Consider the following 27,660-nt stretch of genomic DNA (forward strand, 5'->3'; position numbering starts at 1 on the left):
TCATTTCGGGCAAGTTAGCCGCGCGGAAGTCGTGTAGTTCCCCGAATCGGATGTCTTTGATCTTTTCGAACCGCCTTGTTTTTTTGGAGCCGTAGGACCACGCATGTCAACCAACTCAATGGGGGCCCACTTCGGGTGATGTCTCGCAACTTCCCATGCCCCCACGTGTGGAAAAGTCCTCTTTTTGTACAGTCGGCAATACTCTTCGGTGGCTTGTCGCATGATTGTCGCCTCGCTCGCTCCACTTTGTGGGTTTCGGTTCTACAAAAAATATAAAATGTTATGTTTGTTTTTAAATTCTGTTTTTTTTAACTGTTTTATTTAATTAAAACTATTTCTGTATTTTTTTTAAATTCTGTTTTATTTAATTAAAAAACTGTTACTGTTTTATTTAATTAAAGAACTGTTACTGTTTTCTTTATAAAACTGTTTCTGTATTTTTTAGAAAAAAAAAACTGTTTTTTTATAAAACTGTTTCTGTATTTTTTAAAAAAAAACTGTTTTTTTATAAAACTGTTTCTATATTAAAAAAAACTGTTTTTTTATTAAAGTTTAATAAAAAACATACCTTTTAAATGAAACAAGCGTTGAACTTGCTAATTTTCCCGTTCAAATCCGTCCACTTCGACGTCATTTGGTCCATGTTTCGTATCCTAGCACCGGAAAGTTGCCTAAAATGATTAATGACCCGTCTCCAAAACGCATCCTTTCTTTGCTCGTTGCCATGTTTCCTACTCTCCGAGATGTGCAAATACGCCTTCACCAAGGACACCTCCTCCTCGCTCGTCCAAAGTTGTCGGCCGATTGGAGCGATTTCTTGAACGTCATCATTTTGTTCTTCTTCCTCTTCCTCTTCTTCTTCTTCCTCTTCCTCTTCCTCGTCAAGACTTTGTTGTCGTTCACGCCACACGTTTGCAAAATGATGAATGAGGGTGTTGTCTTCTAGTAGTGGGTCGAGTGTGTGGGGTTGGGTTTGATACGTTTGGGGTTGAAATTGGTGAGGTTGAAACGGTGGAACGAACGGTTGGTTTTGGTACGTTTGCGATTGAAAGGGTGGATATTGTTGGGTTTGAAAGGGTGGATATTGTTGGGTTTGAAAGGGTGGGACTTGGTCGGGTTCGTCTTGCAACCTAAAGCGCGTCGGCTCGCCAAGATTCGCTCGAACCTTGGGTCTTACGGGATTGTTCTTCGTACCCGAACCTCTTTTTTTCGAACCCCCACCTCTCTTGCTTGAACCTTCCATGTTTGTTGTAAAATTATTTAGATTGAGTTGGAGAGTTTTTTGATTTTTTGTATTGAGTGTGAGAATAGTTGGAGAGTTTGTTGATTTTTTGTATTGAAATAGGTTGAATTTATATAAAAAAAATGGTTCAAATATCATCCAAACGGTCAAAAAAATAACCCAAACGGTCATTTCCAACTTTCCAATTTCAAACTTCAACGCGTAATATGTGTAACGCATTTTAAAAATAACGCGTGGTGGGACTAAAGGCGGCGGTGTTCCGTGATAAAATAACGCGTTATGGAACTTTATAACGCACCGCCCCGTCCTCTCTAAACGTACCCAATAAAATATCACCTTGCAAAAGCTACTCGTAGGGTCTCAGGGGATAACGAGGTTGCCTTATGAAAATCAAACACATGAAATTCTTTTCCTTAAATATGTCATGTGTGATGTTATCAAGTTTTGTGTTTACTTCAATTACGTACATCATGGTAATAGGGTCCCAAGATAACCTCAAATACAACCATTATTGTCGAACCAAAGGTGGTGCATTTTGGTCCTTAAGCAAAATCGTGAGTCGTGGTATATCAAACGTTTAAGCCAAGGCTCACGGTATGTCAAATGTTTGTTTGAGAAGCTTAAAAGGTTGGTTCATTCACTCACTGACAAGTAGAAGGACACGCCTGAACCTGAAGGATACATCATGGGCGGGGCTTGTAACTGTAGAAAGCAGAGCACAAGCGGATACAGTGAAGGACACGATCATCTAACAATAGGATCGTTGAAAACTCATTCTATAGAACTGTTAATGACATATATTAATTTATCTCACCATTAAAAATATGACACTTGTCATGCAACAAATGGGAAGATGTAGTGAAACATTGTATGGTTTATAGACTTTGACATGAAAACTTACCCTAACGACCTGTTAGTGAAATAGTCACATTATTGACTGAAGGTTCTTGTCTCGTGTGTGCACACAATTTGAGCTCAGGCCCCGTAAAAAATGCAGGTGATTTAGGTTGAGACAATACACCATCGTTACCCAGCATCAATACCACAGATGACATTGTTGGTCTATCTTCTGCATGATTTTGCACACATAACAAACCAATGTGTATTGATCGGAGTACCTTAGAGACGACACATGAGTCGAGTAAAGGCGCACCAACCAGATCAAGACACTTGCCATCTTTATATAGTCTCCATGCCTAACATAAATTAGATTTAGTAAAATATTAGAATCAATAATCGCAGATACGCAATGTCACAGTGAGCTTACATGTCCAAGAAGGTTGTCAAGGTGCTCGTGAGAAGAAAATTCTCGTTTCTTCATCCCACTTACTATTTCCAGAACTAAAACACTGAAGCTAAACACGTCTGATTTTACAGAGAAAACTCCATGAACTGCATACTCTGGAGGAATGTAGCCACTGCAAAGAATTTGACAAATTAATTGATATGAGCATTTCAAATGGACTGAACTCGAAAGAGTGAAATTTGGTATAAGATTCTTACTAAGTTCCAACCACATTCTTTGTCTTAACCCGAGTCTCGTATCCTTTAAATCTTCTAGCAAGCCCAAAATCTGATATCTTCGATGTAAGAGTAGGTTCCTTGACCTTTACCATTAATCATAATCCCTATAAATAATACATTCGGTTTGGCTATTTTGGTACAAATATATGCGAATTATATCATCCAATCTATGCCTAATATGTACACGCTATTACACCCCCGCAGTCGAAGCGGGAGGGGACCGTATGCTGAGACTAGATCTGAAGTCTTCAAATAGGATTCGTGGGAGGCCTTTGGTGAAAATATCTGCAATTTGATATCTGGAAGGGACGTGCAAAACCCTCACGTGACCCCGCTGTACCTGTTCGCGAACAAAATGTATATCGAGCTCTATGTGCTTGGTCCGCTGATGTTGAACGGGATTACCGGACAAGTATATAGCACTGACGTTGTCACAGTAAACGAGTGTAGCACGGGATAATGGTAAATGAAGCTCAAGCAGTAAGTTGCGGAGCCAGCAAATTTCAGCTACTACGTTTGCCACGCCACGGTGTTCGGCCTCCGCGCTAGAGCGGGAGACAGTAGATTGCCGTTTGGAAGACCATGAAATAAGGTTGTTGCCAAAATAAATGCAGTATCCACTAGTAGAGCGGCGTGTGTCGGGACAACCGGCCCAGTCCACGTCCGTATAGGAAACCAAGGATGGATGCGAGGTACCGGTGAGCATCAAACCTAGAGACGCAGAACCTTTGACATACCGGATGATTCGTTTCAAGGTATTCCAGTGATCAATCCGGGGTGCATGCATGTGCATGCAAATTTGTTGAACTGCATAGGTGATGTCAGGACGGGTGAATGTAAGGTATTGGAGAGCACCTGCCAGACTGCGATAGTGTTCGTGGCACTGAGCTTCGAATTTGTGTTGACCGGAGTGGCTACCGGATTGCAAGATTGCATGCCAGCTCGAGCAATGATATCAGTAGCGTAAGAGTGCTGCGAGAGAAACATGTGATTGGCCGTTCTGGAAACGGAGATGCCTAGAAAATAGCTGAGAGGACCCAAGTCTTTCATGGCGAATTCATGAGCAAGTCGAGACATTAAGCGCTGACGAAGAGCGTCAGAGGATGTGACTAAGAGGATGTCGTCAACATATAGATGCAAGAAAGCTGTATCACTGCCCTGATGAAAGGTGAAGAGAGAAGCATCACAACGACTGTGTTGAAATCCCATGGTGAGAACGTGATCGGTGAACCGCTGGTACCAAGCCCGAGGAGCCTGTTTAAGCCCGTATAAAGACTTCTTAAGAAGACAAACATGATCAGGAAACTGTTTGTTGCGAAAACCCATAGGTTGATACATATAAACTGTCTCATGTAAGTTCCCGTGTAGGAACGCGTTAGTAACGTCTAGCTGATGAACCAACCACTGTTTGGAGATAGCAATGGACAAGATGGTACGAATGGTTGTGGGTTTGACAACTGGACTGAAAGTCTCCCCGCAATCCACACCAACCTGTTGCGATCTACCGTCGCAAACTAATCGTGCTTTGTATCTTTCTAAGGACCCGTCTGATTTGAATTTATGCTTATATAACCACATACACCGAATAACATTCATATCTGATGAACGAGGTACTAACTCCCAAGTTCCGTTTCTAATTAGTGCGTTATACTCCGTAGTCATGGCGGAGTACCATTCCGGTATATTAAGGGCAGCCGATGGGTTTTTGGGGATAGGTTTGAGTGTGGTGGGGGCGGTGGTGATATTTAAGTTTAGAGGATGTTTAGGTTTAAAGATGCCACTCATGGATCGGGTGTGCATCGTTCGGGTTGGCTGGGCAGTGGGAGGCGGAATAGGCGGGTTCAGGTTGGTTGATGGGTGAGTTGGTGTTTGGTCAGAGGAGTCGGGTATGGGGTGGGGTGAGAGAGTAGTGGTCAGTGGCTGGGGTAGTAAAGAATGTGGGCTGTGGTGGGGTATCGGCACATGTGGGCGGCTGGGGTTGGGGCTGTTGTTTGGGCTTGGGAGGTGTGGGCCTGGGAAACGTTGGGAAGGAGGAGAGGTAAGGATGTTGATTGGGCTATGGTTGTGTAAAGGTGGTTGTGGGCTGGGTGATAGTGGAGGTTGGGCCCAGGAGATATGAGGACACAAATGATAAGGGAATGGATCAGACAGGAAGGTGTAAGAGGGGGCTGGTCCGATTTGTTGAGCAAACGGGAATGTAGTTTCATCAAACGCGACATGGCGCGAGATGAAAATTTGTTTTGTTTGAAGGTCTAGGCAACGAAACCCGCGGTGCGTTGCGGGGTATCCGAGAAAGACACATGGTTGGGAGCGATATTGAAGCTTGTGTATGGTAGTGGAAGGAACGAGTGGGTAACAAAGGCACCCAAAAACTCGTAGATGGTCATATGTAGGGGTGGTTTGGTATAGAAGCTCGGTGGGCGAGGCAGAGTGAGAATTAGAATTAGGTAAGATGTTTAATAGATATGTAGCTGTTTCGAGAGCAAAATGCCATAGGTAAGTTGGTAACGACGCGTGGGCGAGGAGGGTGCGTATCATATTGTTTATTGTTCTAATTTTTCGTTCGGCTTTGCCGTTTTGAGATGACTTGTAAGGACATGATAGACGGTAAAGAATGCCGTTTGTGGTAAAAAAAATTGGAAGTGGGCATTGACTTATTCACGCCCGTTGTCACATTGAAAGTTTTAATAGTCCTTTCAAACTGGGTTTTAATGGTAGAAGCAAACTGTTGAAAAGATGGGAAAACTTTAGACTTGTTAGAAATAGGATATGTCCACAAAAAATTGGAAAAGTCATCTAAGAACAACACATAATATTTATGGCCAGAAGAACTAATAATTGGAGATGTCCAAACATCACTATGTATAATATCAAAAGGTTGAATAGTGTAATTATTGGAAGCAAAAAATGGCAACCTAATACTTTTACCAAAAACGCAAGACTGGCATACATTATTATGAAGTTAATTAAAACCAATAGAACTAGAAGTTTTTAAAGATTGTAAGGAAGAACGTCCAGGGTGGCCAAGACGTTGATGCCAGAGTTGAGCAGAGATAGCAGCAAGGGCGGTAGGTTGGGATGTAGTTGACCCGAGCACCAGAGGGTAAAGATCACCGCTGCTGTTGCATCTGAGGAGCGGCTTCTTGGTCTTGTAATCCTTCACAAGAAAACCAAATGGGTCAAATTCTACAGAAACAGAATTATCCGTAGTAAATCGACGTACGGAGATTAGGTTTTTGACAATTTTGGGTGAGTATAAGACGTGTTTAAGTATAAAGGGTGGAAAAGGTTTGGGTAGGTATTTGGTGCCCTGTCCTAGTACCGGAATGGTGTCGCCATTACCTACAATTATGTTTTGAGACACGCACGAATTAGAAAAAGAATGGTAGTTACCTGATTCATGAGATGCGTTCGAAGTTGCTCCCGTATCCATATACTAAGTAGGGTCAGGTTGCTGTAGGGACATAGTATACATAGCTTGTTCTATGTCCGTTGGGCTGTAGGCCATGTGGGCTTGAGTGGGGCGCAGGCCGAGAAGTCCTGAACTTGGATTTGGAGTGTTGTTGTTGGGCCTATTGGTGGACGGGTAGGGACACGGTGGAGTGGGCCAGAAAGGCTGCTGAGGAGGACCATAGGGTGACATAAATGGGCCGTAATTGGATGTGGGCATCCATGGATGATAAACTTGATTGGGCCAGTTGTAATTTGGGCGTCCTCGTCCATAAGACCCACGGCCCCGTCCACGTCTTCTAGACCGACCACGGCCCCGACCGCCGGTTCGGTCATCGTTCCTAGTCGGTTCGGAGGGAGCTGAGCGATGTGTAGTGACCGCAAGAACCGATCCAGCTGATTTGGAGGCATGTAGGGCCTGTTCGGCTTTGCGACTTTCAACCTGAATGATCTTGGAGCGGGCGGCGTAGAAGGACGGCAAGGGTTCTTGTTGTTGCAGAATGGTCGCGATACCGTCATACTCTTCGTTCAAACCAGCAATCAACTGAAGGACGGCTCTGATACCATGTAAGAGTAGGTTCCTTGACCTTTACCATTAATCATAATCCCTATAAATAATACATTCGGTTTGGCTATTTTGGTACAAATATATGCGAATTATATCATCCAATCTATGCCTAATATGTACACGCTATTATTCGGTTTCATGTCATTGTCTAACAAAATATTGGCGGCTTTCAGATCTCTATGTATGATGCGAAGGCATGAATCTTGATGCAGATAAAGAAGCCCTCGAGCGATCCCATTGATGATGTGGAATCGTTTAGTCCAATCAAGCATTGAACTTTTGGTCTCATCTGCACAGAATTAATTAGTGAAGTTAATTGTGTCAACTTGTCATAGTACATTGATCAATCTTGTTAATTGGGATGTAATGAGCACCTCATTCAAAGATATTCTTACCAAATAAAAATGTATCAAGGCTTCTGTTGGGCATGTATTCATAAATCAACATGATTTCATGTTTTTGAGCACAGAATCCCAGAAGCTTCACAAGATTTCGGTGCTGAAGCCGGTGAATACATCTAACCTCGTTCATAAACTCGTCAAGTCCTTGCGTAGAAGTTTCCGACAACCGCTTCACTGCTATTTCTCGCCCATCTTCCATTACACCCTTAAGATTAGAAACATAACCATTAGCATCTGATAATCCTTCTACTTATCCCACGAACAACTTTTATGTCTGTCATATGGAACAGAACATACTTCGATGTGATAAAATTTCACACCTGAAAGTTTTCGAAACGCATCCTTATTCCCACAATTTAACGATTTTTCACGTTGACAGCCACCTGACCAATTTCCTGCATTCCATTGCACTGGAAATCTTGGTTCAAACCCTTCCATACAACTGCATGCTGGAGAACTGTTGATGTTACCGATTCCATATGCACCACAGAGTCCATATTGGGCACACATATCAACCGTTGTGACCAGATACGGCATCCAACCTTGTGCGGGATCAATCCAGTTCAAGCGCATTTCCTTGCCTTTCGGACTTAGATACACCCTCGACATAATTGAGTTATTAATAAGATGAAATATACTATATACCTCCTTTTCATTGAAGACAAAATCATACGTGTAGATAGGATTTGGCTTACTGGGAAAACCGCTAAATCGTACACCAGTCCACGGTCCAAACCTCAATTGTAAAACCGAACCTCGCTTTTGAAACGCTTGTGGATATCCGTTCGTATCCATCCAACTTACATACAGACCTGGAGAAGGATCATCCATACTTTTCCACGATGTCAAGTACCTGTCTACGCCTGTTACCAAATCCTTCCCCAATTTCATTCCCGCTAGCAATGTATCGGTTGGGTAATCGAAAACTTTGCCAAACGAAATCTTCGTCAGTGCTACTATCGTAACACACAACAAGGTTCCCAGAATCGAGAAGCTTTGCTACAACGGGAGCATTACCAACAGATACTGATGAACTGGAAGACCAAATCACGGTATTATTGCCACTAAAAAGCAGTAGCATTCCATTGCTATTGACTTTGAGCACACCTGTGGTACTGGTGAGTGGAGTTTCTCTGTTAGCAACCCATACAACGGTTCGTGGAGATATTTTCTTGGGAAAATTACGAAAAATGTCGTTTGACCAAAGCTCTTTTCAAATTTGTCACCCTCATGCGTCCTTGGAAGGACTACTCAGCCTCGGAAGCGTCCCTATGTTTTGTTGAAGCGTCCACGTCCTAGAAGCTGACACGTGTCCGACATGTTTATGCGTCCTTGAAAGGACCATTCCGGGATGCGTCCTTCAAGCACGGGATGCGTCCTTCAAGCACGGGATGCGTCCTTCAAGCACGGGATGCGTCCTTCAAGCACGGGATGCGTCTTTCAAACACGGGATGCGTCCATGGAGTACGGGATGCGTCCTTCTCTCTCTCTTCTCTTTCTCTCTCTCTCTCTCTCTCTCTCTCTTTTCTTGTTCTCTTCTAATTAAAATGGAACAACAGTGTTGAAATCAACACAGTCAAAGATCCCAAATGGAGTTCAAGGAAGATGACGAAATGTGCACTGGGAGAGAGGGGAGAGGGGAGAGGGGAGAGGGGAGAGGGGAGAGGAGAGAGGAGAGAGAAAGAGAAGAGAGAGAGGAGAGGAGAGAGAAAGAGAAGAGAGAGAGAGATGCGTTGGCGTCGGCCAAAAGAAGAGGAAGTGAGGAGAGAGAAAGAGGAGAGAGAAAAAGACGCATTGGGAAGTGTCTGGGCCCACATGCAAAATGCCACGTGTCAGCTTCTAGGACATGGACGCTTCAACAAAACATAGGGACGCTTCCGAGGCTGAGTAGTCCTTCCAAGGACGCAGGAGGGTGACAAATTTGAAAACACACTTGGTCAACCAACATTTTGGTAATTTTCCCTATTTTCTTGAACCATATCCCCAAGTATCGGTTCTTGGAGTTACCGGGGCTAAAGAATCCCAACTCATACGTTTCACCAGCCGAAACAAGCGTATCATCGTCTCTGAGTGCTTGACCTGTATTTATGGTGTCTAATACAGCAGAATTCAACAAAACTGAGAATAAAGCACTAGAAAAGAACAGAAGTCGTGCTAAAGCCCTCATCGACGTGTTTTACAGTCTCCGGTTTCAGTAAAGAGTTGTGCAGGTTGAGACAGAATAAGGTTTGGCTCAATTATTTGCTCAGAAATGTCTATACAAATTAAATGAACTAAGACCCACAAAAGATCAAATCTACCCCTATAGTTCATTTGCATTGACAACTTGACATGGTCTTATCATGATAGCATTATTTATAAGCTTAATAATGGGCCTTCATATTAGTGCTATTAATGCTTCTGCTGTCATTATTCATGCTTTCCCATCTAATAATGTTAAAACTCAATGCTGAAACTCGATAGATTACAATGGGCTCATGAGTTGCATACGAATGAACCCTGATATCAAACTACTATTAACTATAATTAACAAAATCATTACATTTATAGTTATTAACAGAATGATTATAATACTAATTTCAAATAAACTGGAGTTACTGATTTTCTGTAAGATTTGTAGCAAAGGGGTCTGAGAATTCACATACCCAGTTCGATCTTGAAAAAATGTGCCATTCCGTTATGTTTTGTTATTATTTAAAAAAAAATCAAATTAGTATTGGGTTCAATAAACCTAATTTCAAGTGGACTAAATTCTAAACCATAAAAAATATTGTAAATGGGCCTATATTGAAAGCGTTATGTGTTTACTATTTAAAAAAATAACATATACGTATAGGATTTTTTTTTTTAAATCGCATGCCCCTCGAAATCACGGGACTTGTGCGGAGGTCCTCGCCGCACACCATCAAAGCCTCCCATGATTTGTAGTTTTGGTGCATTCCTAGATATAAATCATATATCCAAATTCAGACCCTGTGGAAAGAAAAAAAAAGAACTATAAGTAAAGAAAGGGACTCACGACGACGGAGGATACAGTAGTGACCACGATGATTGAGTTGAAGTTGGTATGTATATTGATTGCATTAACTGAAGATGAACCAACTCCTTATAAAATATTTGTTGTGGACGTGGAAGCAGATTTCCAGCGGAGTCCACGCAGTGTCGTGGCCATTATTTCATTTCAAACCCTTTTGACAATAATGCATTTTTTTAAATATATATATTTTCATAAATATTAATTAACTGGAAACTTTACCGATATCGATATCGTTTTGTTATTATTATCGGAACCGGTATCGTTATTCATTTTTATGATTTTTTTTCGATACTAGAATTATGACTCGTCGCAATGCAGCGGGGATTCTTTAGTTATAACTAAGTCGATTTAGGACCCGCACGTTATGTTGAACATGTCAAACGGAAAAATAGACGATGTAAAAACGTTCACCCACACATGCACGTTGCGTCGTGTTAACTCGCAAAATTTAGAACGAAACGTAAAAACGTTAAACGACACACGTTGCGATGTGTTAAGTCACAAAATTTAGAACGAAACATAAAACGAAAAATTTGCGGAAAATGAAAAATATAAAGGACCAAAGTTGAAAGTAAAAAAAAGTTGTGAGGATAGATTGCAAAATATAAAAAGTTTTGGGTTAAAAGTAAAAAAACAAATAGTTTTGGGTTAAAAGTAAAAAAACAAATAGTTTTGGGTTAAAAGTAATTTATGAAATAATTTTGGGTGAAATAAAAAAATCAATTTTTTTTTAAATAACCCCCAAAGCCAAGGTTACAACAACCATATGCATAACCATTTTTTAAAAAAACCCCAGGGGCGTAAAACTGTGCCAAATAGCATCAATGCCACATTACCGCAGCGACCACCAACACTGAAGTTGCGGCATGTTTATGTGAAGAAATTAGACCGAAACGCTAAACATGGAAATTAATAACGAAGTCGATCTACGACCCGCACGTTATGTCAAACTTGTCAAACGGGGAAATAATAGACGATGTAAAAACGTTGAACCACACACGCACGTTGCGTCGTGTTAACTCACAAAGTTTAGAACGAAACGTTAAAACGTTACACCACGCACGCACGTTGCGATGTGTTAACCCACAAAATGTAGAACGAGGCATAAAGCGAAAAATTTGTGAAAAATGAAAACTATAAAGTACTAAAGTTGAAAGTAAAAAAGTTGGAGGATAGATAGTAAAAGATAAAAAGTTTTGGGTTAAAAGTAAAAAAAAACAAATAGTTTTGTGTTAAAAGTAATTTAGCAAATACTTTTGGATGAAAAGTAAAAAAAAATCAATTTTTTTTAAATCTCCCAAAGCATTGGGTACAAGACATATATGCATATAAAGGTTGCTAATTTATAGTGTTTTAATTTAATTGGTTCCGATATTATTATTAGAACCGGTACTAGTATTCCTTGTATGGTTTTCAAAGTAAAGAATAAACTTTTGTGCATATTATTGACATTAAACCAAATGACGATACCATAGCGATACACCTTCATGAACCGAACCAAACCCGTCCGAATTCCCAGCACATCACGCTTTGAATACTAACTTAGAAGCCTCATGAATCGAGCGGATACCGACATCGGTACCTATATTGTTTTGTTACTATCAGAACCGGTGCCGGTAATCATTTTTATTGTTTTTATCGACATCGGTGTCAATATTGTTATTATTAAGACCGTATCGATATTCGTTTATATGGTTTTCAATGTCTCTTTTGTGCATATCATTGACTTTAAAACAAATGTCATAATATAGCAACATCGTCACGAACCACACTTATACCGTCTAACTTCAGTTGTGAATAGGGTAACCAATTTGTTGATTAGTTTTGTTTAGCCAATGTAACCAATTTGTTGATTGGCTGTATTAGAGAATAAAATATTATTATTAGAGAATACAATATTATAATGTGAATATATTGTAATTAATTGTAGATATCAATCATCTCCATAATTGTAGGAGAGATTGCTTCTGTTCTTTTATATATACGTATGCTATAGTCCCTCAATCATTGAGGCTTGATTCTTACCATTACCATTGTCTACATGGTATCAGCCATATTTTCTTAAAAATTCCATCTCCCTTCTTTCTTCTTGTTTCTTTCTGGGATCTCTTATGGCTTCTTCTGCTTCACCCCAAGAACCCTCCTTGAATACCATACTCCATATGATCACAATTAAACTTTCCTCCACTAATTTTCTGCTATGGAAAGCTCATATGCTTCCCATCTTCACCCTCACCAAACTCATGGGCCACATCGACGGCACCGTGACTAAACCTTCTCCGACTGTCGCCGATGGCGATAAAACAAAACCCAATCCAGACGCATCCCGCTGGGATGAAAATGAACAGACAACTATAATTATTCTTCACTCTTCGCTCACTGAAGAATCCGCGGCCGAGGTGCTCGGTATTACTGGTGCGCATCAGATCTGGGCTGCCCTGGAAACAGCCTATAGTAACTCCTCTATTGAGCGCATCCATTCATTACGCGACACTCTTCGTCAACTTGTCAAAGGTTCCTCCTCGGTCACTGAATTCGGAAGGCGTTTCAAGACTATATGTGATCAACTTGCCGCCGTCGGTCAACCGGTGGCCGATAGCGATAAGGTTCATTGGTTTCTATATGGTTTGGGTCCCTCATTTGAAACTTTTTCGACCGCGATTCGGGCCTCAAAACCTGCCCCTAATTTTCGTGATCTCCTTTCACAAGCAGAGAGTCACGAGATATTTTTACAATCTCTCCATGGAACCGTCTCTTCTCCGGCTGCTTTTCATGCTCAACATAGCCGCTCACCATCTTCTAACAGTCGTGGCAAGTCCTCTGTTTATAATGGTTCTCGAAATGGACAACATGGTGGTCGCAGCCGTCATCAATCTCGTAGACCACCCCACTGTCAATTATGTCGAACAAGTGGCCACTATGCATCATCATGTCCTCGCCTGTACACTTTTGCTCGTCAGGCTCCTAACCCGGATGAAGCATTAGCAAAGGCGTTCCATGCTCAATGTCATGTTACTGATAATTCCCCGGATTGGAATGCGGACACCGGGGCCACCGATCACATGCAACCAGGTTTTGAGGGGCTCGATCATGCGGCTCCTTACCAAGGTAAATCACACGTCATTTTTGGCAATGGTAAAACCTTACCAGTTACACACACAGGCAACTCCACTATTTCAAATAATATTATCTTACGTGATATCCTTGTTATCCCCAATCTCACAAAAAGGTTATTATCTGTGAGCAAGCTAACTATGGACCACCCGGTTGATGTTATTTTTTCTCAACCGTTTTTTCATATTCAGGATCGGAAAACAAAAAGGGTACTCGCTAAAGGAGTTTGTGAAAATGGTCTTTATGTCTTGAAGGATTCTCCTCAAGCTTTGGTCGCTACTACCGGTGTCTCAACACGGGCCTCTTATGAGTTATGGCATGCTCGTCTAGGCCATGTGTCGTTTGATAGTATTTCTCTTTTAAATAAGTTGGGTGTCTTGTCTGTTACTTCAGTTTTACCCAAACCTAATGTTTGCACTCCTTGTCAACTTTCAAAGAGTCGTCGTTTATCATTTGAACCAAATTTAAAACGAGCATCTAATCCTTTAGATTTGATACATTGTGATTTGTGGGGACCGGCACCCGTTTGTTCCAAAGATGGCTATAGATATTATGTTTCCTTTGTTGATGATTATTCCAGGTTTACGTGGCTTTACCCTCTCAAAACTAAAACAGGTTTTTATGCGGTTTTACCAGTTTTTATCAATCTTGTTCAAACACAATGCTCACGAAAAATAAAGATTTTCCAAAGTGACGGGGGTACGGAATTTGTGAATCAAACGGTTCGAAAAATATTTGAAGACAATGGCACCTTTCATCGTTTGTCGTGCCCACACACTCCTCAACAAAACGGGCGTTCCGAAAGAAAACATCGTCATATTGTTGAGACCGGTCTTGCTATGTTATTTAATGCTCATATTCCGGCCTCCTATTGGGTGGATGCTTTTACTTCGGCGACTTTTATTATTAATCGCTTGCCTACACCCTTGTTGGAAAACAAGTCACCTTTTGAATTAATATTCTCTCAACAACCACAATACGCGAATCTGCGTACCTACGGTTGTCAAGTTTTTCCGTACTTACGAGACTACTCAAAACACAAGCTTGAACCACGGAGTATTTCATGTGTCTTCATTGGTTATAGCACACAACACAAAGGGTATCGATGTCTTGATCCGACCACTTCCCGCATATATATTACAAGGCATGCTCGGTTTAATGAAACTTATTTTCCCTTCAGTGGGTTAAACAGTGGGTTAAACGGCTCCAATGATTTCACAAAATTGGAACTAACAACCTTTTTAGATGAACCTACTAATTATCAACCTACACCCCAAAATCCACACTACCATCCAAAGACATCAGCCAACATATATACCACAACAGTAGCCCATTCCACACCTACTTTACCCTGTTCCTTGTGCCCAAATAAAGCCCATAATCATCCATCTACCACTCCATCTACTACTAGCCCAACATCTCAGCCAAATACGCAGTCGCTACCCAACAACCTTTCCACCATTTCACCTAACTACAATGATCCAACTACTCAGCCCAGCCCAAACCCGCTAACTACAAATATCCAAGCCATCAACAACCAAACCACCTACGACCCATCCAGCCCACCTACTGCCACATCGCCTAACCAACCCACATCCCCTATCCAGCCTACATCACCTACTCAGCCTACTGTTACTACCTCGCAACCATCAGCACCCATCCAACCCGAGAACCAAACAATGTCTCAAACCACATCTCATCCTACAACCTCTTCCACCCATCCCATGATGACTCGAGCTAAATCTGGCATCTTTAAACCCAAGCATCAAGCCGATTTAGCCTCTCTCTCATCACATCCGTTGCATGTTGCTCTCACTGCAAGTACCGAACCCCGAGGGTATAAATCGGCGGCCAAAAATCCGAAATGGATTGCCGCCATGCATGAAGAAATAGATGCTTTGAAGTATAATAACACATGGACCTTGGTACCTCGCCCCTCCGATACAAATGTCGTCGGTTCTAAATGGGTTTATCGCATCAAATATCATTCGGACGGGTCCATTGAGCGCTACAAAGCTCGTTTAGTAGCTCAAGGATATACTCAAATTCCCGGACTTGACTATTCTCACACTTTTAGTCCGGTAGTTAAAGCCTCCACAGTTCGCATCGTTTTGTCTCTTGCCGTCTTAAATGATTGGAAGCTACACCAGTTGGATGTCAAAAATGCCTTCTTAAATGGCAACTTGACTGAAACAGTATTCATGGAACAACCGCCGGGTTTCATTCATCCACAGTATCCTAATCACGTATGTCGGTTAACCAAAGCTCTATATGGGTTAAAACAGGCTCCTCGTGCTTGGTTTCAACGTTTAAGCACGTTTCTTACTTCATATGGTTTTACCTGTAGCCGTGCGGATACCTCGCTCTTTGTTTTCTCTCGTGAGTCATGCATCATGTACTTACTCGTCTATGTGGATGATTTAATTCTCACAGGTAATGATGAGACGGCCATTGCCACCTTTATCTCTTGCCTAAACCATGAGTTTGCTATAAAAGACCTTGGTGATCTCAATTATTTTTTAGGTCTTGAAGTTGCCTACTCTGACAATGGGCTATTTCTTCATCAGTCCAAGTATGCAACTGACATTCTACGACGAGCTGATCTTCTTGATTCTAAACCGGTTGCTACTCCCTTGGCTCCTCATGAATCCTTCATTTCACAAGGAGATCCGTATCATGATCCTACTCTTTATCGATCCCTTGTTGGCGCTCTTCAATACCTGACCATCACAAGACCAGATTTATCTTATGCTGTAAATCAGGTTTGCCAATTTCTCCATGCTCCAACTGTCGATCACTTTCAATCGGTGAAACGGATTCTCAGATATGTTAAAGGTACATTGTCTTTTGGCCTCACATTCAGTCGTCATCATAAACCCTCGTTGGTTGGTTTTTCTGATGCGGACTGGGCCCGATGCCTTGAAACTCGTCGTTCCACATATGGCTACTCTATCTTCCTTGGAGGTAACCTTGTCTCTTGGAGTGCTAAGAAACAACCAACTGTCTCTCGATCTAGTTGTGAATCGGAATATCGGGCAATGGCTAACACAGCTGCTGAAATAGTATGGATTACTCATCTCCTAGAAGAATTAAGAGCATTACCGCCTAATCGACCAACTCTTTTATGTGATAATAAAAGTGCCTTGTTTATGACACAGAATCCGGTTTCCCACAAACGGGCAAAACACATAGATCTGGATTATCACTTCATTCGCGAACTTGTTACATCTGGCAAATTGTACACCAAGTTCGTTCCAACCAATCTTCAGGTGGCAGATATTTTTACAAAAAGTCTTCCGCGTGCTCCGTTTGAAACCTTTCGTGCTATGCTCCGTCTTGGACCGCCACCGTTCCGATTGAAGGGGGGTATTAGAGAATAAAATATTATTATTAGAGAATACAATATTATAATGTGAATATATTGTAATTAATTGTAGATATCAATCATCTCCATAATTGTAGGAGAGATTGCTTCTGTTCTTTTATATATACGTATGCTATAGTCCCTCAATCATTGAGGCTTGATTCTTACCATTACCATTGTCTACAGGCTGGTGTTGTGACTGAACAAAATAACTGAGCAACAACAGTGATCTTTGATTGGAAAATGAAATAAGTAATCACAGTTCACAATACTTACCTAAGAGCAATTTCTGGGTCTCAAGTGTTGGATTTAAAAACATGACAATTGAGCCAAAAAGAATAGATGAAAAATTAATGTTAGTGGCTGGAAGCCACTGATGAAGAATTTCGGATTGTTTCTTGTAATCAGATGTATAAACACCAGTGAATCGTAAGAAGATATGCAATAAAAACGAGAATTAGATTAAATTTGGGATGAATATATTTGATTAGTTAATTCAAAGATGTTGAAATTTCATGCAACAACCAAAGCCAAGAGTTTTGATTGATGGATTGGATTGCATCTGCATGTTTTATCTCTGCCAACCCATGACCAGGGGTGGACCCACATGGTCCGGGTCGGGTTCCACGGACCCCAATCTTTTTTTAGAAAATAGTAGAATCGGTATGTTAAAATTTTCAAGTACCCATAGAATAAATTAATTAGACTCCATAGTATTAAAAGCAAAGATGGTGTGGTGGTAAATCCCCTTGGATTCCAACAAATAATAGATCCCAAGTTTAAGTCTTACATGCCTTGTTTTTATAGTTTTTTTTTTTTCCATCAAAATTAAACTAGTGTTTTAAAATAGTACAACCACCCATTAACACTCTAATTTACTTCTTTAAAATGATAAATTGAATGTTAATTTTATTTAACACTTGATTATCAAATAAAACTTCCAACATATAATGTAGTGGTTTCTTGTCCACTAAATACTTCTACATTATTTCCTAGCCCCGGACCCGACTACGATGACCGACCCGAAAATTTTAATGTTTGGTTGTGAAAAATCCTTACACAAAAAATGGACCCCAATGAAAAAAAACAATCTTTGGTCCGCCACTACCCATGACATGAATTTGCCAGCTGCAATTCTTCAACGACTAAAGAGAAAGAGATCGCGAAAGAATAAATGATAGATACTGAACCCATAGAGAAAGTTCTCTGGTCAGTCAGACAGCAAATGCAAATGATATGAAAAAATTATACATATAAATACATATAAGTAGGCGCCTGTGCGCACATGCATACATATATAAGTTTTTTTACAAGTTTGGGTAGATTTAGTTTTAAAATATGCAAAACCAGGACTAACTAAGTTGATCTGGGTTAAAACTTAAAACCAAACCAAAAACAAAATTTGATATTCAGCTACATTTTAAATCGGCTCGTTCAAACCTCATATCCAGGTGTGCCATGGTTAATAATAAAACACACATTATTAAACTAACCTTGAACTATGAAAAAACTTGGTCTCTTTCAAGAGAGTATAAAACATTAAAACCCCACACTAAGTTAAGCACACATAAGAATAGGAACTGGTTAGATCTAACCGTAACAATAAAGAAATGGTAGAGAGTTGTTTGAGCATTACAAAGAAAGTCAAAAAGTCACTCCAATAATTTAACAAAAGCATAAGAGTAAATTAACGTACTACTTCCTAGAGAAGATTACCATGAGTCAAAAGAAAAAAAAGTTCTAGCAGGAAACAGCAGCCGCAGCTTCAAAAATACAATAACCAAAACTGGTATCAAGAAGGCCTGCAATCTGTCTTTAAAAGCTTACTCTTATGTATTAAGTATCATAGGGATCAGCGTAGTAATAGTTATCCTCATAATACTCACTCTCTATTGCATAAATATAAGGGTAGTCTTCAAGAGAATCATTGGGAAGTTTAAGATATTTAATCTGTTTAGAACATTGTTTCCCTAGATCTCCCTTAAGATCAATGTAAAAGCATTCACGCAAGTCAAGTGTTTCAAGGTGATGACAGTTATCGAGAATCACACGCAACCCAACATTGGTCATCCTGTTTCCAATGAGTTCAAGGTGCCTTATCCCAGGCAGGTTTTGTCCAATAGCTATGGCTATCTCATTATATCTCGTTAAAGACCCTTCATATCCTCTTTTATTCACTTTGAATGTTTTTAGCATGGGGCAATAACGGCCAACAGTTTCAATCTCTTCTTTTGAGATTGTTATCTCGTAAAGGTTTAGTTCCTCCAACAACGGAAATTTCATCAAAGCAACTGAAATCAACTTTCCAATGAAAAATTTATGTGCCATTTCAAGCCGTCTGAGCTGACTTGATCTGTAAAATAAACGGAAACAATCATTAAGAAACATCGCTTTATGGTGCATATCTAAAATAAAATCGCACAAGAAAATATTATTTTCAGCTTGGTCCTCTATTAATCACTAAGAATGTTTTGTTACAGAACGACGACTTACATTTATAAGTTGAAAATCAATATAGAAGATAAAACATAAATAAAAGAAAACTTAAAATGTGTCGGCTAATTTCATTTACTATAACAAAAGATAATCGGTAAGAAACAAGTTCAGCAACCATCCTTAAAATGTCAAAGGGATACTATAGTTATTACAAAGTGCAAATAACAAACTAAACAAATGGTTTAACACAAGAAAGCAGTAAAACAAAGCTAAAATCAGCCAAACAAGAATTTAAGTTGAATCACAAACATGTTTGCTTTACAAATATATACATTTAACATATGTTTTATGCATAAACTTCAAATTTTTATTACATAATTTCAGATTTCATGTTTATTATAGATCTAAAAAAAACACAGAAAAAATGTTTTCAGAGTATTTCTAAACAGATCTAAAATGATACCAAAAAAACAAATTCTCTAAAAAAGTTAATGTAGTTCTAGTTATACAACTTGTAAATCAATATACTTAGAACAATGTGATGGAAAAAACCAGAAGTGAATGCAAAACAATTTTGTTTGTTATGATAGAAACATACACATAAATTCAGTCACAGTTAGCTCACATACCTATCAGCAACATATAGAAGAAGTTCAGCATCATAAAGAAAAACAATGGTGATATCAACTAACTGGCCTTGGCTTCTATCCACAGCATGCTCACACATTTCAACACGTGAAAGTTTTGCACCAAATATTGGTATGTCGTTCATATTGATAACCCTCCACATGGGAGGGTCCTTGCAAATCTTACGCCAAGCAGTGCACACTTTCTGCGCGTTCTCAAGTATGTCAACCATACCAATCCTGTTAAGTATATTGGCCGTTACATCGGATGGGAGATCCAGCCAATTCCTTTCTTCTTGCTTCGGAATCGATGTCGAGGGCATCGTGACTTTAGCATGTACAAAGCAAATGAAAATTATTACATGTTACTCACCTACTTAACATATATCAAAATAATAAAAAGAATACCATGTCATGGTGTAGAAGCCTACTAAATAAAAAGAAACTAAATGTTACGAATAAAAAACCCTAACAATTTATATGTAAACTAACATGAACAGAAGAGAAACATGCAACTAAAATATTTCTTCACTACCAAAGGAAAAGCATTGAGCACAATGGGTAACTAAAACGATTGAAAACAGAAGAAGTACACTAATTATGCCCCCTTCAGCTTTTAAGAATAACACGCATAGATTCGAAGCAGAGTGAAGAATACAGGCAACACAAAAATAGGGTTTTCCACAATCATAGTAGAAGAGACAATAAACTACAAATGATCGGTCAAAATTTTTAATAATAATATAAGCAAATGATAACCCATGAAAGAGAGAAACGTACCTTTGTTTTTGTTAACCGTTGGGTCTTTAGTGGACTGATTATATACAGCAGTAGGAAATGGAATTTCAAACGGTGGAACTACTCATAATGCCACCGCCAATCCAACCATTAATGGCCCAATGGTTTATTTGATGTTCAACTTAATTCAAAATAATATTCTCAAATTACTTTTCCGGCTCTTTCTCATTTTAATTATAACTAGCGATTTTCCCACACGTTTTGCGGCAGGAATTCAGTTGGTATATGTTTGGTTCGTTACGGTACCGACACTCGCTTTAGTAATCGAAAGAGAAAAACCTTACATCAATCGAAACCGATACTAAAGAATATCAATACCGGTACCGATTTTGTTCTGTTGATATCGATTTAGTTGGTTTGCATTCTATGTTTATTCTTTTCAACATTGTCTTATAAACTTTATTGAAAGAGCTATTGTGCCGCTATCATACCAATCCGAATCGAAACCAACTGAACAATATTTGTATCGGTAATGATATTTATTTTTATTGTTTTTGCTTTCGATAAACTAAGGTGCTGTTTGTTTTTTTCAAAAAGGTCTGCGCAGCCTCTTATGTCTGCCGCGCGCAGACAATGGCCCCTACAGACTGTTTGTTTTCCGGAAGATGTTTCATTAAAAAAGATCTGCCCGCCCTCTTCTTGGGGCAGACATGGACCAACCTCTTTTTACCTCTTCTCTTCTCTGCTCTTCTCTCTGAACTTCTGCTCTCAAACAACAAAACCCTAGGAGACTCCTCCCTCTCTCAATCGATCAGAAAGGAGACAACACTAACTACTGATACACAATTAGGAACTTCAATCGATCCATCAATACATTCGTCTCCAGTTCATCTTCTTCGTTTTCACATTAGGAACTTCAATCGGTCCATCAATACATTCGTCCCCAGTTCATCTTCTTCGTAGATCAGGGTTTTCTGAGAAGGTTTTATGAGTTATTTTAACTATTTTCTGAATAATCTTTTCGTTCTTCTTATCGATTAGGTTTCTCAGTAATGTGATGATATGATTATTGATTTGATAATCAAGTATGTGTTTTTGGATATAGTTTTGTTCTTAGTATGTATTTGTGATTTGTCGGGTCATCAGATTCGCACTCCAGGTGTTCGATGAAATGTCTATGTAGAATTTATTAATTGGATATGAAAAAAAGTTTGAAACTGTCTATGAATCGGTTGCATTCTACCTTTCACTCAAAACCAATTTTTTCATAATTGTAGGACCGACCTGTAAGAACAAATAATCTCACCCGTGTTGATTTCAAAAAGGTTTACATAATAGATTATGGTCTTGCAAAAAACTATAGGGATTCCCAGACACATAAGCATAAACCGTACAGGTATTTAGAATTTAGAGTAAACTGCAATTTTACCCCCTGGGGTTAGGGGTCATTGGCACCCTTACCCCCCTAACGAAATAATTGCAATTTTACCCCCCACTGTTTGCTGTTATGTCGCAACCTTACCCCCTAAGCTCAATTTTGTTGACTGATCTGTTGACTTGGTGGTGAAATGACTATTATACCCTTTTATTTTACCCCCTGTGTTTTGTTTACTCTGTAATATTACCCCCTGCTACCATTGCCACCGCCATTCACCACCACAACCATCACTGCCACCTCCAGCCACCACCCTCAACCACCACTACCACCGCCATTCACCACCACAACCACCACTGCCATCTTCTTCCCCCCTCTCTCTCTCTCTAAAAAAACCCACCACCCGCCTTCATCTTCAACAATCACCACCGTCATCTCCACACCCCAGCCTCCAATCATACACATACATACAACCAAACCATTCATAATCACCACCTGCAACTTCTCCGTAACAACACCTACTTTGAACCATTGACCACAAACCCACAAAAAAGATCCAATCTTTACACTAAATTTGCACACCCATTGACCATTTAAACCATTCAACACACAATCTATTCAACATAAATTAAAATCTAAGCTCCCATAAAATTGGGGATAATTCAAAGCCCACTTCAAGTAGAAATGACTCAAGTGAACTGATGTAAGAAACATAGCAACAAACTAACTAGAAAATATATACATATAATGAAAAACTCATCTCTCTGTAATCAATTAAGGGGATTTCTAAGCTCAAGTGATGAGGTTGTTGTAACCATGTGAACTGATGTAAGAAATAGAGCAATAATAATGTCACACCCCGAATTTCCACGTGTCACCGGTGGGCCCGGTGGGGGATTAACGTGACGTAGTTGATATCATCATAGTCAAACAATACAAATTTATAATGCACAGCGGAAGCAAAAGAAATAGATTTATTTCAACCATCGAATGTAATATTTAAGTATCACAAGTAGTCGAAATAGATCCACAGGCGGATCGGAATAAAAGGAGAAAATTGTTCAACAGATAAATGCATCCCAAAGCTTGCGAGACTCTATGATGCTAAGGAGAGACCAGCCTATTACGTATAGCACCTGCACTTAATCTTTTTGGGGAAAATACGTCAGTTTACACTGGTAAATACAATTTAACTGACTCATTTTGAAAAGGTTTTAAAAATTGATTTAAATGCTCAAGGCACAAAACATTTTATAACTTGGGAATAATTAATCAAAGTTAAACTTGTAAAAGATTTACATGTTTGTTGTGCGTTCAGTCGCCCGAGTCGTGTCGGGTTTAAGGTTAATTGACACACCACTCAGTATGAGTCCGCGGCGGGAAGCCAACGTTTATACCTTAATAATATGGACATAATACCGGGTGTACGCCTACACCCGGGTGTCAAGGTCGTGGCCAAAAATGATGCCAAGGATATCCGGGACATGGTCAATAAGCTCCCAAAGGCGTAAAAACAAACAAAACCAAGTTTTCAAACGGGTCACATTGATAATACCCAACTACTAATGAGTTGGGGTCAATTGCCCGACCAACCGGTATTTTATATACCGTACCCCCAAGCCCGTATAGGGAAAATAAGTTAAAAGTATTTACCTGAGCAAGTATAAACCACAAAAGCAAAATGCAAGTGTCTTTTACTGGGCTCCTATTCTGGAACGAAGGTTTAATATAACCTATTAGAATCCTAACGGGTCTTTTAACATAGCCTAAGCTTAGACCGGTTAGTTTCGAAGAATAAATATGGTTTAATCGCGAGGAAGGCGAAAAACCGAAAAGGAATGTGACTTAGACCCTACAAGCTTGGATACTTGTATTACATGGGTAAACTAAGCACATTCTGGATTTAGAGACTAAGATGATACGATTTGACCCGTTTCGGCTAATATGCGTGAACTAGTCACAAAAGCCGATCCGAACGCGAAAGTGCGTAACGAGTAACCATATAAGTCATATGCAAGTTTCCTGAGATTATATGCACCAAATGTGTTGTAATATCAGTAAGGTATGTCCAATTATGCCCCAAATGGTTTTAAATTCAATTTACGCCTTATAAGGGCATTTTGGTCATTTTAAAGGGTATAAAGAGTTAAACTAAGATTCTGAGTCTTATATCTGAATAAATCAGTAATTATATTTAGTTTATCATGTTATAACAGTAGGGTATCATATATATGTGAATTTTATTGATTACAACCATCTTATGTACCAAAAGGGCATTTTGGTAATTTCACATAAGCTTAAAGGGTCAAAACTGGGAATGTAAGTTTCTAACCCGGGTTTACTGTTATAATATAAATTTTTTTATAAAATATATCAGTAGTTATTAGACCTTTTATATAAAAACTAGTTTTGACATATACTATGTCGTAAAAATGCCTAAAAAGGCGATTTGGAGCCATTTCCGGGTTTTAAAGGAAAAGCTGATATTTCTATAATTCCAGAAGGCTCAAAATATTATATTTAACATAATAAATCAGTAGGAAAAGGTTTGGGGTCAAAAGGTTTTGTAAAACTCATTTTATGGCCGAAAAGGGCAAAACCGGCATAAGCCGAATTAAGTTTAAAACCTTAAGTTATGCTCAGCCTAAAAATAAATAAAAATCTTTAAAATTCCCAAAATATTATTACATAACAGTGGGTATAAGGTTTTTGTATAAAATCTAAGTTTAAATAGGCTATGCGTTAATTACGCTAATTATTCATTAAGAAGGCTTCTAATTACGCTAATGAGCATAACTCTTAATCTAAACCTCAAACTGATGTCAAATTTTGGGAACAAGTTTATATTTCAGTATCTAACATGTCTACCCCTTTTATTTTTCAAAAATCATGATTTTTAGACCTTTGGGCATAATGGTCAACATATGTGCATTTAACGGAATCATGCATATGAACAAGATATCTAATGAACCGAGTTGTATAATCACTGGAGGATATACTAACATGTTATTAGGTTCAAAAGAAGCTCTAAGGCAATCTTAATCTTGACTAAAACGGGTCAGAACTTAAAGTCGAAGCGAAAGTCAAACTATGCGACTTTCGGTTCCGAACCGGGTCTAAACAGAAAATTGTCGAGTTGAACATGTTGGAACATGTTCTTATACTTATTACCAAGTTATATTAATGTTCAAACAGGTTACATGCAACCTACATTGCTAATTATGTATTAATTTGAAATTAAGCATCCTGTTGACTTTTTATAGTTAGCATTGACTCGACAATTGACATGCTTAGAGTGGGAATCTGGAAATACCCTTTTAAGGATTTGTTACCCACTTAATTACCTACTTAGAGGTAACTTTAATTCGTGATTGGACAGAGCACATTATGATTAATCACGAAGTCAAACCTTAATTACGATGGTTTGACTTTACTTAATTAGTTAAGCTAGAATGGATTAAAGGAGGTTAAGAGCACTTACAAGAGTCCTAAGAAGGATTAGGGACCTAAAGAAAATGGGTTGCTGACCAGGAAAGCTCCAAGAGTGCCCTTGAGTGAAGTGTGAATGAGCAAGTCCTAAATGGTCACCACTCAAGTCCCTTTTATAGTGAACTAAGAGGCTTTAGATCATGCCAAGATAGTCTAGAATAGTTAGGAGATGATCCCAGGTGTCCCTAGAGAGCTATTTACTGCCTAGCAAGCCCATGGTTTCAAAATTTTACGTTTTAAGTCGGTTAACAAGCTGAACAGGCAGCTGTCCATTTTCTGCTGCCAGCGACCTCCTTACGGACCGTAAGCACAAGGTCTTGCGGTCCGTATGCTCCTCTTACGGACCGTAAGCTTAAACCTTTACGGTCCGTAACCGACCCTTGCGGAACATGCCCAGGTACCCTGCTTACGGACCGTAAGCCAAAGGCCTTGCGGTCCGTATCCGATGACCAGAGACAAAAGTTTGGGAACTTTTAAGTCTTGACCATGCAACCTTGATATGTCGGAATCCCCATGCTTTTACTGCAATGTAGGGCCCATTAACTCAGACCTTGCATGCTTGCATGCCTTCTACCATGCCCCTTCAAAATTTTTGGATTCTTATGGGATATAAATGACGGAAAATAACAAGAAGGTCTTGGATTCTTTAATAATTGGGCAATTTTATTTACCCACTTCCAATTGCCTTTAAACAAAGGTTAAAATCAGAATTTTATTTAGAGTTTTGAAGTAACATTCCCAATAATCCAATTTCCGTATAAAGATGGAACTCCATTTATTTAGAACAATCCGGTTAGTATATAAGATGTTTCGTCACACAATTGATGGGTCTTGGGACTTAAAATTCGGGTCGCTCAGAGGTGCTTTAATAACATGTCGCCCTTGGGCCGTTCAGAGGTAGCTTTAATAACATGACGCCCTTTTTAAAATCCTACCATACATCTATTTACTTGATCCGGGTTCCTGACACGTGTCCTCCATGACACGTGTCTTTATTCTATTGAACAGGAATTTTCGAGGTGTTACATCCTCACCCCTTAAAAAGAAATCTCGACCTCGAGATTTACTGAAACAATTGAGGGTATTTCTCCTTCATCGTGGATTCTAACTCCCACGTATAATCAGGACCTCTGCGGCCCTCCCATCTGACCTTGACAATGGGTACATACTTCCTTCGAAGCTTCTTTACCTGTCGGTCCTCAATCGACACAGGTTTTTCTATAAACTTTAAGCTTTCGTCTATATGCACATCCGTATGCGGTATGACTAGCGATTCATCTGCTAGACATTTCTCAGATTGCAGATGTGGAACACGTTATGAATACCACTAAGCTCCTCTGGTAAGTTCAACTTATAAGCCACCGATCCTACACATTCAATGATCTCGAATGGGTCCGATATACCTCGGGCTTAACTTACCTTTCTTGCCAAATCTCATTACCCCTTTCCATGGTGATACCTTGAGCAAAACTTTATCACCAACCTCGAACTTGAGGGATTTTCGCTTACCATCAGCATAGCTCTTTGCCTATCACGGGCAACTTTTCGGTGCCTCACTAATCTGGGTAATCTTGTCCGTTGTCTCCAGGACTAATTCTGGTCCTGATAACTGAACGTCTCCTTACCTCTTGCCCAACAAATGGGTGTTCTGCACTTTCACCATATAATGCCTCAAAAGGCGCAGCCTTAATGCTGGTGTGGTAGCTATTAATTGTAGGAAAATTCGATCAGAGGTAGGTGCCTATCCCAACTTCCCTCCTAGTCAATCACGCATGCCCGAAGCATGTCCTCCAAGGTTTGAATAGTACGCTCACTTTGCCCATCCGTCTGGGGATGATAAGCTGTACTAAAATTCAATTGCGTACCCAGGGACTTTTTGGAAAACTCTTCCAGAAATGAGATGTGCATCTGGTATCCCTATCGGAGATGATAGATACTGGTACGCCATGCAGGGATACAATCTTATCCACGTACAGTTGGGCTAGCATGTCGGAACTGAAAGTTTCTCTAATGGGTAGGAAAATGTGCTGACTTGGTCAGTCGGTCAACTATCACCCAATAGTGTCATTTCCTTTCTGCGTCTTAGGCAACTTGGTGATGAAATCCATTGTTACCATTTCCCATTTCCAAGTGGGAATTTCAGGGCTGTTGTAGCAAACCTGACGGTTTTCTGATGCTCGGCCTTAACTTGAGCGCACGTTCAGACATTTAGCCACATGGGTGGCTATAGACTTTTTCAAGCCTATCACCAATAATTTGCCTTTACATCCTGGTACATCTTATCCGCTCCAGGAT

At 39.7% G+C, this 27,660-nt stretch overlaps 2 protein-coding genes across 2 annotated transcripts; both read right to left on the bottom strand.

Annotated features, from left to right (window-relative positions):
• On the bottom strand, positions 1-9,353 carry LOC110907112 (G-type lectin S-receptor-like serine/threonine-protein kinase At4g27290). Its single transcript, XM_022152142.2, has 9 exons — positions 9,133-9,353; positions 8,040-8,220; positions 7,484-7,834; positions 7,181-7,391; positions 6,931-7,074; positions 2,747-2,840; positions 2,511-2,661; positions 2,173-2,439; positions 1-261 (listed from the first exon to the last, which is right to left on the bottom strand). The coding sequence occupies exons 1-9, from the start codon at positions 9,351-9,353 to the stop codon at positions 1-3; spliced, it is 1,881 nt and encodes a 626-aa protein (XP_022007834.2).
• A 9,184-nt stretch (positions 9,354-18,537) lies between these two features.
• LOC110907113 (putative F-box/LRR-repeat protein 23) lies at positions 18,538-20,086 on the bottom strand. The gene is made up of 2 exons (XM_022152143.1): positions 19,767-20,086; positions 18,538-19,054 (listed from the first exon to the last, which is right to left on the bottom strand). The coding sequence occupies exons 1-2, from the start codon at positions 20,084-20,086 to the stop codon at positions 18,538-18,540; spliced, it is 837 nt and encodes a 278-aa protein (XP_022007835.1).
• Between the last annotated feature and the right edge of the window lie 7,574 nt (positions 20,087-27,660).

Source organism: Helianthus annuus, chromosome 14 (genome assembly GCF_002127325.2).
Source record: "Helianthus annuus cultivar XRQ/B chromosome 14, HanXRQr2.0-SUNRISE, whole genome shotgun sequence".
NCBI classification, from domain to species: Eukaryota; Viridiplantae; Streptophyta; class Magnoliopsida; order Asterales; family Asteraceae; genus Helianthus; species Helianthus annuus.

Excerpts from the sequence above, each read along its gene's own strand:
- LOC110907112 (XM_022152142.2), bottom strand. The coding sequence starts at position 9,353 with ATGAGGGCTTTAGCACGACTTCTGTTCTTTTCTAGTGCTTTATTCTCA. Across the intron at positions 8,221-9,132 it reads ATAGGGAAAATTACCAAAAT|TTCATCAGTATCTGTTGGTA; the intron begins GTTGGTTGACCA and ends TTGGTCTTCCAG. Across the intron at positions 2,841-6,930 it reads CGCCAATATTTTGTTAGACA|CTACTCTTACATCGAAGATA; the intron begins ATGACATGAAAC and ends AGGTCAAGGAAC.
- LOC110907113 (XM_022152143.1), bottom strand. The coding sequence starts at position 20,086 with ATGCCCTCGACATCGATTCCGAAGCAAGAAGAAAGGAATTGGCTGGAT. Across the intron at positions 19,055-19,766 it reads CTTCTATATGTTGCTGATAG|ATCAAGTCAGCTCAGACGGC; the intron begins GTATGTGAGCTA and ends TTTATTTTACAG.